At 35.2% G+C, this 14,347-nt stretch overlaps 1 protein-coding gene across 37 annotated transcripts in view; it reads left to right on the top strand.

Annotated features, from left to right (window-relative positions):
• Nucleotides 1-14,347, top strand: part of FKTN (fukutin) — a 75,962-nt gene that overhangs the window by 22,289 nt on the left and 39,326 nt on the right. For 35 of the 37 annotated variants that reach the window (XM_077965407.1, XM_077965405.1, XM_077965406.1 and 32 more), the window contains 4 exon segments: nucleotides 645-704; nucleotides 5,472-5,675; nucleotides 8,525-8,802; nucleotides 11,199-11,331. In XM_077965407.1, the coding sequence (XP_077821533.1) occupies nucleotides 645-704; nucleotides 5,472-5,675; nucleotides 8,525-8,802; nucleotides 11,199-11,331 (675 nt within the window). 37 annotated transcript variants of the gene reach the window in all.

The following is a 14,347-nucleotide window of genomic DNA, read 5'->3' as shown; positions in this document are numbered from 1 at the left end:
CTAAAGTATTTTGGGGCTATCAGATGGAAACTCATAATAATTTTCTTTCATCTGATGCTCTAGACCTGAAATATCTTTTATAAAAACTTCAACATTCAAAATTATGATGTATGTTAGGTAAAGTGTGCGTACTGGTGCTATCTGCAAAACAATAATGTTTACCTTGCAGGATTGTTGTGAGGGGTCAATGAGTATACATAATCCATATATGGAAGTGTCAAACACACGAGCTCCTCAATAAACATTATACTTTATCACTTTGCCAAAGTCTACAAACACTAATTTTATATTTGGAGATATGTTGAGATTGCAGATATAGCCATAGACCTTAACAGACAAACCCTAATTCCAAAGAGTTTGCCATTCATTGATGGAAATTAATTGATTCAGAGATGTTGACCATGTCTACCTTATTATTTAATAACTTAATTAACTTACTACAAATCTATCAATGTTTTCCATCTTGGATTTTCATATCATAAAAATTTAGAATTCTTAGCTCATGACTATGTGAAAAATAGATATTGGATAATGCTTTTTAATGATTATAAGCTAATTGTATTTTGAATCTCATGCCTAACCAAAATGTAATGTTATATGCTGAGCTTTGAATTTACTCAAAAGTTCTTTTGTTATCTTCCTAGAATGGAGCTGGTTTGTCAAAATCCAAAGGAAGCCGAATTGGATTTGATAGCACACAGTGGGTATGTAGAATAAACAAGAAATTTCTCAATTATAATGTTCGTTTAGTTCATTCATTTACTCCGTAAGTATTTGTTGAATGATGGTAGTAATAATAGCTACCTTGTGTGGTGGGTGACCAGTTGGTAGTGGCAGGTAAGGAACAGGCCCTTTACTGAGTGCTTTATGCAATGTCTTATTTAGTCCTTATAGAAACTTTAAGAAGTGAGTAAATATTGTTACTCTCAATTCACTTAGAGAGATTAAGGTTAGTTGACTAATAATTTGGTAAGACCAGATTCTGTCTGCCTCTAAAACCCTCATTCACTGAGCTATGGTGTTTCTCTAAATGAATGAATATATGAATCAAATATTCAGATGAATATTTGAATAAGGGACAAGTAATGATCAGGAATAAAAATCTATTCAACATAGTTCCTTTATAAGATGAGAGGAAACCAGCAATATACACAATATATCCTTGTTTTGTTTTACAAATTTCAGAACCTATGCACTGATGAAATATATTTTCCTATGTTTTAAAACTAAATTTAGAAAGAAAAACATTGCTGGGTTACTAATAAAACACAACATTTATTCTGTTAGTATACATTATGGGAATGACCAGATATTTCTTGATACACTTCAATCTTTGGCTTCTCTATAACCAGAGATGTGGAACTCTTTAAATTAGAGTGGATTTTCAGATCGCCAAGCAGTGGTCATTTTAGGTCATTGCTAACACCAAGTAGATTTTGAACTACTGTTTAAAAGTAAAGTTGGGGATATCCTCTTATCAGGCTTCCCAGCTCTCTAGTCTATAAGTATCAATGTAAACTTTCAATTTATTAAAAAATAGCAATTGTTTTGCTCTGTGAATTTAGGGTATTCTGAGGATAAAGGTAAGCATGATATACTTGGAATTTATACTACCCAGTCACAGTTATAAAGATTTTAGATTAAATTAAAAAGAAGTATTTTGTATGCTTCTCTGTAACTCTTCTCTACATCCATGCCACCCTTAGAAAACACATACATGTAATACTTGGACCAGATTTATCATCCTGTGGTTGAAGCAATTTGCTGAGATTTAAAATTCAGTATTTAACAGCCAAAGGCAATAGTGGTGATCTATCATACATTTTAACATTATAAGATGTGATGATACTTAGAGAAACATAAATTTTTCAGGTTTGCCATTTATTTTTTATTTTTTATTTTTTATTTTTTTGAGACGGAGTCTCTCTCTGTCGCCCAGACTGGAGCGCAGTGGCGCGATCTCGGCTCACTGCAAGCTCCGCCTCCCGGGTTCACGCCATTCTCCTGCCTCAGCCTCCGGAGTAGCTGGGACTACAGGCGCCCGCCACCACGCCCGGCCAATTTCTTTTTGTATTTTTAGTAGAGACGGGGTTTCACCGCGCCAGCCAGGATGGTCTCGATCTCCTGACCTCGTGATCCGCCCGCCTCGGCCTCCCAAAGTGCTGGGATTACAGGCTTGAGCCACCGCGGCCGGCCCAGGTTTGCCATTTATTAGGAGTCTTCATCTGTACACTGAAAAGCAATTTCAGAAAAAAATTTAAAGTTGTAGTAGCTTCAGTTGGATAAAAGGTTTTCCTTTATCAGTATTAACCAACAACGTTCTGACAACATTCCCAAACCTTTTAGTAAATAGAGCAGTCGGAGAAGGTACAAGTTCACTGATACATTTTTAAATGGAATTTGTGAAAAATTTAAAGCTTAAAATAATAGAAAAAAGTAGCGTGACTCTATCCTTTTCATTCAAGAAATGATCCTTGAGGTGGGAGAAAATAATGGATTTTTTTCAAAGTCTTTACTTCCATGGTACTCAAGCAAAAAGTTGAAGAGCAGCTTACATTCAGTGAGTTCTCTTTATACTCTTTTACATTGAGGGGACTAAAAAAAATTGTAAATGTGGTCAGTGAATCACTATATTTGCAAAATCACAGGAAAGCAGAAGTACTAATATACTTCTAAACTTTTAGAAGGAATAAAAGGTGAAATCTCATCAATAGTGTGATATTGAGCCCTGGTAAAATTCTAGGGCTCAATGTTTATTGAGTTATTAAACAGATGACTTGGGAGCACTTAGAAAAGAAAATGATAATAATTAGGAACTAGTCTTTTACTAAGAGCAAGTCCTGCCAAGCCTTTTTAGGTTTTAATAAAATTTTAATACGCAGGCAGATGAATAGGCTATTGTGGTCTCAGTATAATCTCTTTTCAACAAGATGTTTTTCATTCTTATAAACAAAATGAATTACTGAACGTCAGATGATAATATTGATTTAGAATTAATTGGATTTAGAATCAATCGAACACGTTTCCAGGGAGCATTAATGATTGTATTGATAACAACTTGGAGGATGTGTTTAGAAGGTGAGTTATAGAATCTCTCCTTGACCCTGACCTAATCTGTATTTCTATTAATAATGGTAATAAAGCTATGTGTGTTCATCATATTTGTATTTAACACCAAGCTGAGATCCATTAAACAAACATTAAAGTACCTTTTATGTAGTAGTTCTGTTATCTCATCTTTCTTCCAAAATCATTTCTTTCTTGTTTTTTATCCTAGTGTAAAGCACAGAAAGCAATAACCCTAGAAGACACATACACACAAAAAATAGCTAAATTGGACTATTAAAATTTTAAACTTCTCCTCATCAAAAAACACCATTAAGAAAATGAATAAGCATGCCACAGAGTAGAAAATATTTGTAAAACATTTATCTCACAAAGGAAGGGTATCAGAGATATGTGAAGAACTCCCACACGACTCAGTAATAGATTTTCTGTTCATGCCTTTCATCAAGTTGAGGATGTATTTTATTCCTGGTTTGCTGAAAGTTTTAAGTCGTGAATAGATATTGAATGTTGTCAAATGCTTTTTTCTATATTGAAATTATCATAGTTTTTCCCTTTTTTCTGTTGATTTGTCACATTTTATTGATTGATTTTCATATGCTAAAGTAACCTTTCATTCCTAGGATAAATACTATTTGGTCATGATATTTACTTTCCTTTTTATCTTTTTTTAGTTACTAGAATTGATTTTCTAATATTTTATTAAGTATTTTTGCATCTATGTTCTTGAGGGATGGTGGACTATACTTTGTTTCTGTAATGTCTTTGTCGGGTTTTGCTTTTTTTTTTTTTTTTTTGAGATGAAGTTTCTCTCTGTTGCCCAGGCTGGAGTGTGGTGGTGTGATCTCGGCTCACTGCAACCTCCACCTCCCGGGTTCAAGTGATTCTCTTGCCTTAGCCTCCCAAGTTGCTGGGACTACAGGTGCACGCCACCACGCCAGGGTAATTTTTGTATTTTTAGTAGAGACAGTGTTTCGCCATGTTGGCCAGCCTGGTCTTGAACTCCTGACCTCAGGTAATCCACCTGCCTTGACCTCCCAAAGCTGGGATTACAGGCGAGAGAAGTTTTGCTATTAAGTATTGTACTGGCCTCTTAAAATCAGATAGGAAGTATTTTCTCCTGCTCCATTTTCTGAGAAAGTTTTTGTAGAATTGGTATTCTTCCTTAAAAATGATAGAATTCACCAGTGAACTGTCTTAAGTCTGAAGTTTTTCCTTGCTGTTTTGAGGGCTGTTTTTTTTTTTTCCTAACAAATTTAGTTTCCTTAATAGGTATAGGGCAATTCAGATTTTGTTTCATCTTGTGATAGTTTTGTTAAATTGTATTTTTAAAGAAATTTCTGTCATCTAACTTGAATTTTTTGGTGTAACATTGTTTATCCTAACTTTTTACTTAGCTGTTTCTCACACTGAGGTAATAAACCCCTATAAGGCAGAGATTATTGTATTCTTGGTATTTGCATAATACTGTACGCTAAAAACAAATAATGACACTGATTCTTAGCTTTATCTCATGCTTTATCCTTAAAATTGATACTTTATTTATTTATCTTGTATATATTTTTATGAGTTTCTTCAAATTTTCTGAATAAGAATTTATTCTTAATTTCATGAAGCACCTTTTGGTAGGCAAACATTCCTTTAAGTCTTGCTTTCACTGAAGTAGGCTTTTAAGCAATAGTGTATGCCAAATACTCTGTTTATCCTTGCTGCTCTTAGGTATTACTTACTCCTAAGTGTGATTTAGTCTGTTTTCATTCTACTGTTGAATTTTTGTTTTTTTCAGTAGGGGACCCTAGTTACTACCCAGCAGAGTTATATTTTGAAATATTGCGATATTAGAAAAGCATACATGGCAGTCATCAAACAGGCAGTGTATTTTGGTCTGAGTCTTTTGAAAGATTATTAAGCAGCATTACACACATGAAGAAAAATGGTACAAACAACTGATTTTTGTTTTTGAAAGATTAACAAGACTGATTTTTAAAAGCTGACAGATAGTTATCTCAATTTTGCTTGAAAAGATTTAGCTAACATTAAGAGAATAATTTTGTAAGCCCCACATTTTCATGTCAGATACCACTTCCTCTGTGAAATTTCTTCTCCTTTTGATGTACGGCAAATTTGTAGCTTACTGGTCTGTACTTTTATAATATGTTGTATATGTTTTTATTATAGCATATTTCACCTTATATTGAAAATGTTCCTCTTTCTTAGAAGACTGCTTATTGAGAGCAGAGACCATATGTGCTATTTAATCATTTGTATTTTTTAGCACAATGATAAGCATAGTATCTATTGGGTAAATACTCTGCATTCTTATGCAATTAATGCATTAAAATGTTATAAAATAGGCTGTTGTGTTGGCTTACTGGAAATACGAAAATTCTTTTTCTCTCAAACAGCGTGCAGTTAAAAAATTTATTATGCTAACATCCAACCAAAATGTACCAGTGTTTCTTATTGATCCTTTGATATTGGAATTGATTAATAAGAACTTTGAACAAGTCAAAAATACTTCTCAAGGCTCCATTTCACAATGCACATTCTTCTGTGTTCCAAGAGACTTTACTGCATTTGCACTGCAGTATCACCTATGGAAGAATGAGGTAAGTGATTTGCTTTCAGATAATGGAATGTCTCTCTTTTTACAAAATAGTATGGGTTTAGGCTGGTTTAAAATGCAAAACATTAAAAAATTTCCTAAAACACTTTATAAATTGTATCAGGAATATTTTCAGCTATAAATAACAATACAACTAATCACTAAGGCAAACAGGGGATTTCTTTTTCTTATATAATGAGAAGTTAAAAGGTTAGTGGCTATTGATATTAGTTTAGCTAGCCACTGATGTCAGGACTTGTGTCTCTGAAATTCTTTATTCATTTACCTCATTATCACAGGATAGCTGTCATAGCTCCAGATATCACATCCATGTTCACAACAGGAAGATGAGAGGAAAGATTCTGCTTTTTTGCCGGGGGACATCTTCTCAATATCAGTATTTTTAGGTCATTTCTGTTGAACTGTTTGGTATCTCATAGAAAAAGCCTACAAGGCTTATTTTTACAAAGAATATTTTATAATGTCCCTTTATTTTCCTCAAATGAAGTTCATAGAAATTACAACCCTCTTATATACATAATTCCCCAAATCAATATAATGCGTTAACTATAATATAACCTAGAAATAAAAGGAAATGGTATGTATTTCAGTGTGCAGATGTTCCAGAATGACTATACTAGAAGACGTAATAAAGTAATTCCGATGCTTGTATTTAGAAGTAGGATCACAGAATGTGTTAGCTACAAATATAAACTCATATTATGAATGATATTGTTGGCAATATGATTTTCCAAATTAGCGCACAAGTTTCCAACAACAAAAAAGTAAAATTGTTTCTCCGTTGACGTGACTATTGTATTCCTGAGAAATAAAGGCTCAGACAATTATAAACAAATTTTTTACTACGTGATTATCTGACAGGACATTTGAAATTACATAGTACACAGGATAGATTTTCATATTTTGGATTGTAGGATGTCTAGTGTTCTTGGCCTAGGACTCTAAATGCCAGTTTATTATCATGATAAACCAAAAATATCCCCACAAATTTCTAAAATGTCTGTTGGGTGCAGTCCCACTTGCCTTGAGAATCGCTATTTTAGAAGAAGGGGAATATGCCACCATTGGCAAAACTGATACTACCTTAGTCAGAGGAAGAAGCAAAAGCTCAGCCGTACCCAGAATCAGCACATGGGTTCAAGTTTATTCTTTGTTTGTTTGAGACGGAATCTTGCTGTGTCACCCAGGCTGGAGTGCAGTGGTGCAATCTCTGCTCACTGCAACCTCCGTCTCCCAGGCTCAAGTGATTCTCCTGCCTCAGCCTCCCGAGTAGCTGGGATTACAGGTGCATGCCACCACACCCAGCTAATTTTTTTTTTTTTTTTTTAGTAGAGACAGGTTTTCACCATATTGGCCAGGCTGGTCTTGAACTCCTGACCTCAAATGATCCACCCACCTCAGCCTCCCAAATTTATCCTTTTGTACATGTGCATCCTGCTATTCAAGAGATTCAAGAGTCCTTGGATAGTCCCCCCCAAAACTTCCCCCAATGTGGAACTAATCAGATTGTTAGATCTAATAATGAAAGGCTCCATTTGCATGTGAGTTTTCTGTGTTAATGCCATTACCATAAAGTGAGCAGACCTCTGCCAGGGCAACTGGAAGTGGACTTTTACAGCACAACCTTGACCTAGGCCTTTACACCAATTGATCAGATCAACTATTTTGTTCTTTACTTATCTTGTTGATAGTTATAAGAAAGCAAACCATATCATAATTCTGCCTATTTTGTCTGTCAGTCTTTCCTCCTATAACCCAAGGTCACATTCCTCTCAAGTTCTGGCTGCCTTTTAAATATTTCCTGAATTTGTCAGCTGATAATGCCTTTCTTTTATTCTATTCAGTAGTGTCTTTCTCTGAATTGGCTACCCTCACCCTCAGTCAGTGCTTTCTACTTCTTAGGTGTACCAAGAAAGAAAAGGGAAAAAGGGAATATTACAGTTGATAATGAAACAAATGATGTTGGAAAATGAACCTTGTCTTACAGTATGTTTGTTTACTTTCTAATAATTTGCATTATGATGGTGTTCTATTATGGTAGTATTTTAAGATGCTGGGATGTAAACTCTGAGATGAAAGAACTACTTTTTTGAGGTACTTTTGAAGATAAAGATTATTAAAAGTTGAATTAAGGATTACAAGTTTAATTTTAAGTGCTGTCCTTAAATCAACATTTACTTTATAGAAACTAACCAGAAAACACTGATATGAGCATTCTCATTCCAAGGAAGGGATTTGTATTAATTTTCATAAAGAGAGTGTTTTTTTTTTTTTTTTGAGACAGGGTCTCACTCTGTCACCCAGGCTTGAGTGCAGTGGCACGATCTTGGCTCACTGCAGCCTTGACCTCTCAGGTTCAAGCGATCCTCCTGGCTCAGGCCCTCAAGTAGCTGGGACTACAGGTGCATGCCACCACACCCCAGCTAATTTTTTTTTGGTATTTTTTGTAGAGACAGAGTTTCACCATGTTGCCCAGGCTGGTCTCAAACTCCTGAGCTCAAGTGATCCGCCTGCCTCAGCCTCCCAAAGCGCTGGGATTACAGGGGCGAGGCACAGAGCCCAACCCATAAAGAGTCTTTGGCTATATCTTTCCTGCTACATACTTTTTGTTATGCTAACATAATAAAAGTATTTTTGCTACTTTCCTTTTTTCTCCCACCACTACCTTCTGCCCATCACCTTCATTTAAAAATATTCTTACAGAGCAGATTAGCACAAAAATATGGCTCAAGTTCAATGTAAGAATCACTTTTGTTTTGCTACTAGTATTTGGCTTTAAATATTCCGTGTTTAAATGTTGTTTCTTGATGTTTGATGCTTCTTTGGTTCTAGGAAGGCTGGTTTCGGATAGCTGAGAATATGGGATTTCAGTGCCTAAAGATCGAGAGTAAAGATCCCCGGCTAGATGGGATAGACTCACTTTCTGGAACGGAAATCCCCCTGCACTATATCTGCAAACTGGCCGCTCATGCGATCCACTTGGTAGTCTTCCATGAGAGGAGTGGCAACTACCTCTGGCACGGCCACTTGAGACTTAAAGAACACATTGACAGGAAATTTGTTCCCTTCCGAAAGTTACAGTTTGGTCGTTATCCAGGAGCTTTTGACAGGTAAGTTCAGAGTCAAAAGGTGAAATGTGAAATGAGTGATGTTCAGTCATAATTCTTGCAGTGTTTTTACATTTGAGTATTGAAATCTAATATATAATTTATATAAGTGTTTATAGTAACATTGTTCTTAATGCCTCCAAATTAGAAGCAACCCAAATGTCCTTCAACAATAAAAGGATTGGCTGGGCCCTGTGACTCATGCACATAATCCCAGCACTTTGAGAGGCCGAGGCGGGCAGATTACCTGAGGTCAGGAGTTCCAGACCAGCCTGGCCAACATGGTGAAACCTCATCTCTACAAAAAATACAAAAATTATCCGTGCATTATGGCAGGTGCCTGTAATCCCAGCTACTGGGGAGGCTGAGGCAGGAGAATTGCTTGAGCCCCGGAGGCGGAGGTTGCAGTGAGCCAAGATTGTGATACCGCACTTTAGCCTGGGCAACAGAGCAAGACTCTGTCTCAAAAAAAAAAGAAACAAAAAACAACAACTATAAAGGGATAAGTAATTTTTGATATATATATATTCATATAATGAAGTATTACACAGCAGGGAAAAATAAACTAGAGGTCTATGCACATCGTGGATGAATCCTGCAATGCTGAATGACACAAGGCACAAAAGAATCTAAATTCTATTATTACTTTTATAAAAAATTCAAACACCTGCTAAATTATGTTCATAGATGTACACCCTTACAGTAAAAGTATTAAGAAGGCTAAGCAAGAGGTACCAAAAAAGACTAGATAGAGGACACAGAGAACTACAGGGAAGCCGAAAGAATTTTATTTCTGTGGTGGAGACTTTGGTGTTTACTTTAAAATTCATTATTTTGTGCCTTTATGTTATGCACTTTCCTGTATATTTTTTAAAACCATGTGCAATAATTTATCTTTGGCTATTGCAATAATAAAAATGTTTCTTGTGACAAACAGTTATTTGAAGGAACTCATGTAAAATTGATTAGGTTTAGTTTGTAATGTTAACAATTACAGGACTAAAAACATTCTTGAAGTTATACTTGGAGTATGAGGTTTCTAACCTAGAATTGTCCCTTTTATTCTCCTTTTGAAATCAGCAATAATGATGTTACAGTCTACTTTGAATAGCAGAATCTGATGTAAAGGTAGCAGTAAATATTTGTAAGGATTTTCACATTAAAAACTCCTTCTTAGCAACTTCCAGTGAGATAATTCTTATCTGTTACACTTGAGAAGTGTAAGGGTATGTTTATTCTTGCCTTCTTTAAAAAAAATATTATATATATGTTTTCTCTCTCCCTTTCTATCTGGAATCATGTGAGATTGCCTTCTTGTTAGTACTTAAAGTCACATATTTGAGAATGACTGAAAAAGATATTCAAAACTGAAGTCTTCTATATTTTTTGTGTATTGAAAGTCAAAACTTTTCTGAACCAAGCCATATTTTCAAAATTAAATGATCAAAAAAAAAATGAGTAGAGATGGAGAAAAATACTTTGTTTTTATTATTGACTTCTCTTATTTTAATAAAAAATTTTAGTACTCACTGTTCTCTTACCACTTTTTTGCATGTTTTTTTCTTATTCTGTATTTCGAATAACCTTCTTTAGGGAGACATTATCTTTTAGTTTTTTTAAGTTTTGCGAATTTATTTCAAAGTTTAATAACTCAGTAAAGTTCAAAATTGTCAGTTACTTATTAAATATAAATGTGTAACAATAGATAAAAGCTATCTCTACATTGTACAGTTTTATATGAATAGGAATGGAAAACTCTCAAATCATATTTTTAGAGCATGGCATCCAAAATACATAAGATAGATTTGCAGATTAGCATTTTACCCATTAATGAGATTCTCAGGCCATTGTAATTAACTTGTGTGACTTAAGTGTTAAAAACATTTACTTCTCTAAAAGTAAACTGATAATTAAAAATTATGTCACAAAATTTTTGTTTCTGCTTAAAATGACAGTGTATATGAACAAGTACAACTATATTAATATATAAATACGTTAACCAAAATAATTAAAACTCAACTGTTTGAGGTCAGATTTTTCAAGGTCATATTAAAATTGCTAATTGATATCTGAAGTAATTGATGAAACTATGCTTGATGTTTAGGTATTTTGCTAATGTTTGATATTTGTAAGAGGCTACCAGTATTCTGGGTTAAATCCTTTTAATCTTTTTAAAATTATTTATTATTATTATTTTTAAAAATTTTACTTTAAGTAGTAGGATACATGTACTGAACGTGCAGGTTTGTTACATAGGTATACATGTGCCATGGTAGTTTGCTGCACCTGTCAACCTGTTATCTAGGTTTTAAGCTCCTCATGCATTAGGTATTTGTCCTAATGGTCTCCCTCCCCTTTTCCCTGACCCCTCATTAATAAATCTTAACTTTTGTTTTCAGGCCAGAGTTACAGCAAGTTACTGTTGATGGACTCGAAGTTCTCATTCCAAAGGATCCAATGCACTTTGTAGAAGAAGTACCACACTCTAGGTTTATTGAGTGTAGATATAAAGAAGCTCGAGCATTCTTTCAGGTTAGAGACAACCAAATGTGTACTTTTAAATTAATTAAAATGTTGGGATTATTTTTAATATTTGAAGGTGGGAAGAGGAAGGGGCTTATGGAAAATAGAAAAGTAAACATCCTTTTTTGATATGTCTCTTTTCTTCTAGATTGTTTTCTTTCAGTTTTTTAAAAAGTAGATTAAAAATTAACCTTAAGAAACTATTTTCTAAGTCAATAGGTTGATATTTATTTATTATTTGAATAAATTTAATAGATTTAGCACTGGCTTCTGCCTTGAGTTAAGATAGCGCATTAACTTTGTAAAAAGTGGTGTATTCTCAGTCCAAGTAGGATAAAGCCACTATAGAAGATGGACTATGTAGATTTAGAAAAGACTTCACGAAAATACAGTTTGTTTCAGAGTTGGCATTGAATATGATTTTTTTTTTTTTTTTGCATTTATGAAGGTTTTTGAAGATAGGTGCTACACAAAGACCAAGTGCTTTTAAAACTTTGTTCTCTTGCTGCAGCTTTCAATTCAATACACATTTATTGTGTTCCCCTGGCTTCTGGCCCTGGGGATATAAAAATGATTTTGAGAGGCATGAAAGTTCAGCTCTAAGAGATGACATGAAACACAGAGATACAGTGAAAACAGGCAAATTTACAGTGGCGTTTTGGTACCCGAATTCTTTCACTTGCCCTTTATTTTCTGGGGTTCCCTGCCAAGAAAACTGTATCCATGAGGGCTATAAAAATGAAGTACATTACTGTCAAGTGCACAAGACCCACAAATCTGAGGTTTCTCTAATCTAGTGTACTGGCACCTAAAGCCGAGTGGCACCTAAACCCAAGTGGGCCTTCCTAGCCCTATTTCCTTAAGTCATTGTGGAGCTGTGACATTTATGCAGCCAGCCTCATGAATAAAAAGCTGAAAAACCACATGCATGGGTGGGCCTACTGTAGTAGAAAAGTGCTGCCTGACATATGCCTACCACGTAATAACAGGAAGTAGAAGAGATGGAGTTTTGTGCTTAAACTTGACCGCTCTTCCTGTCCTAAGGGAGTTTGCTGTGGTTGTCATGTCTATTATAGCAATTATCACAGTGAATTATGAATATCTGTCTCGTCCTCTTACCAAATTTTATGAACTGCTTGGTAACAGAAGTGTTCTTTTATTTACCTGTGTTGGCCCAGTATCTACTGTACCTGGCACAAAGAAAAGCTCCAGTAGGGTCAGTTTTCAAATTAAAGTGAACATACATGTATTTGAACACTTGATGGCGCCAAACAGTCTTAAATGTAATGCTTTGGTGTAAAACGAGCAATGAATTAATCTAATAGATCTCATAAAGCAGCCTCCTGTCTTTTTTAAAAATAATTTTTAAAAAGCACTTTTAAATACATAAAAGCTGCAAGTACAGTACCAATAGCTTTTTTTTTTTTTTCTGAACCACTTGGGAGTAAGATGTTGACCAGATGTCCCACAACTTCAAAAAATTTAGTATTTTTTAAAACAGAGGAACATTCTCTACATGTCTTGATATGAAAGCTAGGAAATTAACATGTACATTTTTACCATTTAATCCCTATTCAAGTTTTGTCAGTTGTCCCAGTAATAACCTTTGTAATAAAAGGATTTGATTCAAAATCACACGTTGTCTTCATTTTCCTGTCTCCTTAATCTTCTTCAGTCTGGGACAGTTTCTCAGTTCTTTTATTACTTTCATGACTAATACTTCTGAAGGTTACAAGCCAGATGTTTTGTGCAGTGTCCCTCATTTGGGGTTTGTCTGGGGGTTCCTCATGTTAGATTTAGGTTATACTTCTTTAGAAGGTATAGAAGTGGTGCTGTGCTCTCATTACATCTCACTGGGCACTGCATAATTTTGATTTGTCCCATTACTGTTGATATTCACATTGTTCACCTGATTAAAGTGCTATCTGAAACTTCATATCTTTACCACTATGAAGTTTCTGGTTTTTTCCTTTATAATAATAAGCGTCTGGCAAGAAGTTACTTTAAAACTATGTAAATATTGTTTTCCTCATTACATTTTCAATTTATTTGTTCATATCAATATAAATTAATGGTTTCCTATTTTACCCTATGGGTTATAGTCCATTATTTTCATTATGTATTTTGATCTTCAGGTTGTTCCATATTTGGCCAGTAGAAACTCCTTCACAATGCTGTGTCTTTTTACTTGTCTCTGTTATTTTTTGAACACTTTATTACTTTTTGGCACTATAAGATATTCTGGGTTCATCTTATAATTTTCCTACCTCCACCCTGGGAGCAGCCATTTCTTTAAGTCCTATTTCCTTTTAGAAGCCAAGACCCGGATGCCAGGTGTATCCATTGCTATTTGGGTTTTGCTGCAGGAAGTTTCTCTCAGTGGACAGGGGTAGGGTGTGTATGTCTGTGTGTATTTATTTCTGTATCTATGTATTGAAACCTCTGAATTCACATTGATATCTCCAGTCCGAAGTTCCAATTAAACAACAGAGTTCATTTCCGTATTTGCGACTCCCTTCTCAAATCGTGAGAAACCTGACTCCCATTGTCCTTAATGTTTACTTAGTTGTTCAGTCGCCCTGTATGTAACCAGTCTTCCAACACGTGTCCTCCCCTTCCTGCTCCCACCACGTGGCTGTTCTTCTCACCCTACCTGGGCACTGCTATACCCTGCTGGACTGCACCCAGGTAGAGGCACTCTTCTTACCCTGTTCAGGCTCTGACTTCCCACACCTGGCTGCTCTTCTGCAGAGAGGCTCTCCTCACCCTGCTTGGGCTCTGACTTCCCACCCTGGACACTCTCCTACCCTCTTCATGTGGGTGCTCTCATTACCTGCCCAGGCTCTGACACCCCATATCAGGCAATCCCTTTGCACAAAAACCTTTCTTGCTCTGCTCCATCTGATGGTTTTAGTATCAAATAGTTCAGGAAGAGAGGGAGACTTTATTTACTTTTAATTATTTTCTCAATCTTCCATGAAGTTCGAAAACTAGAATAGTATACATTTTCCTGAATTTGATTTTG

Source organism: Macaca mulatta, chromosome 15, assembly GCF_049350105.2.
Source record: "Macaca mulatta isolate MMU2019108-1 chromosome 15, T2T-MMU8v2.0, whole genome shotgun sequence".
NCBI lineage: Eukaryota > Metazoa > Chordata > Mammalia > Primates > Cercopithecidae > Macaca > Macaca mulatta.
Note: the sequence above shows the minus strand (reverse complement) of the source record. Positions and strands in the feature narration are given on the sequence as shown.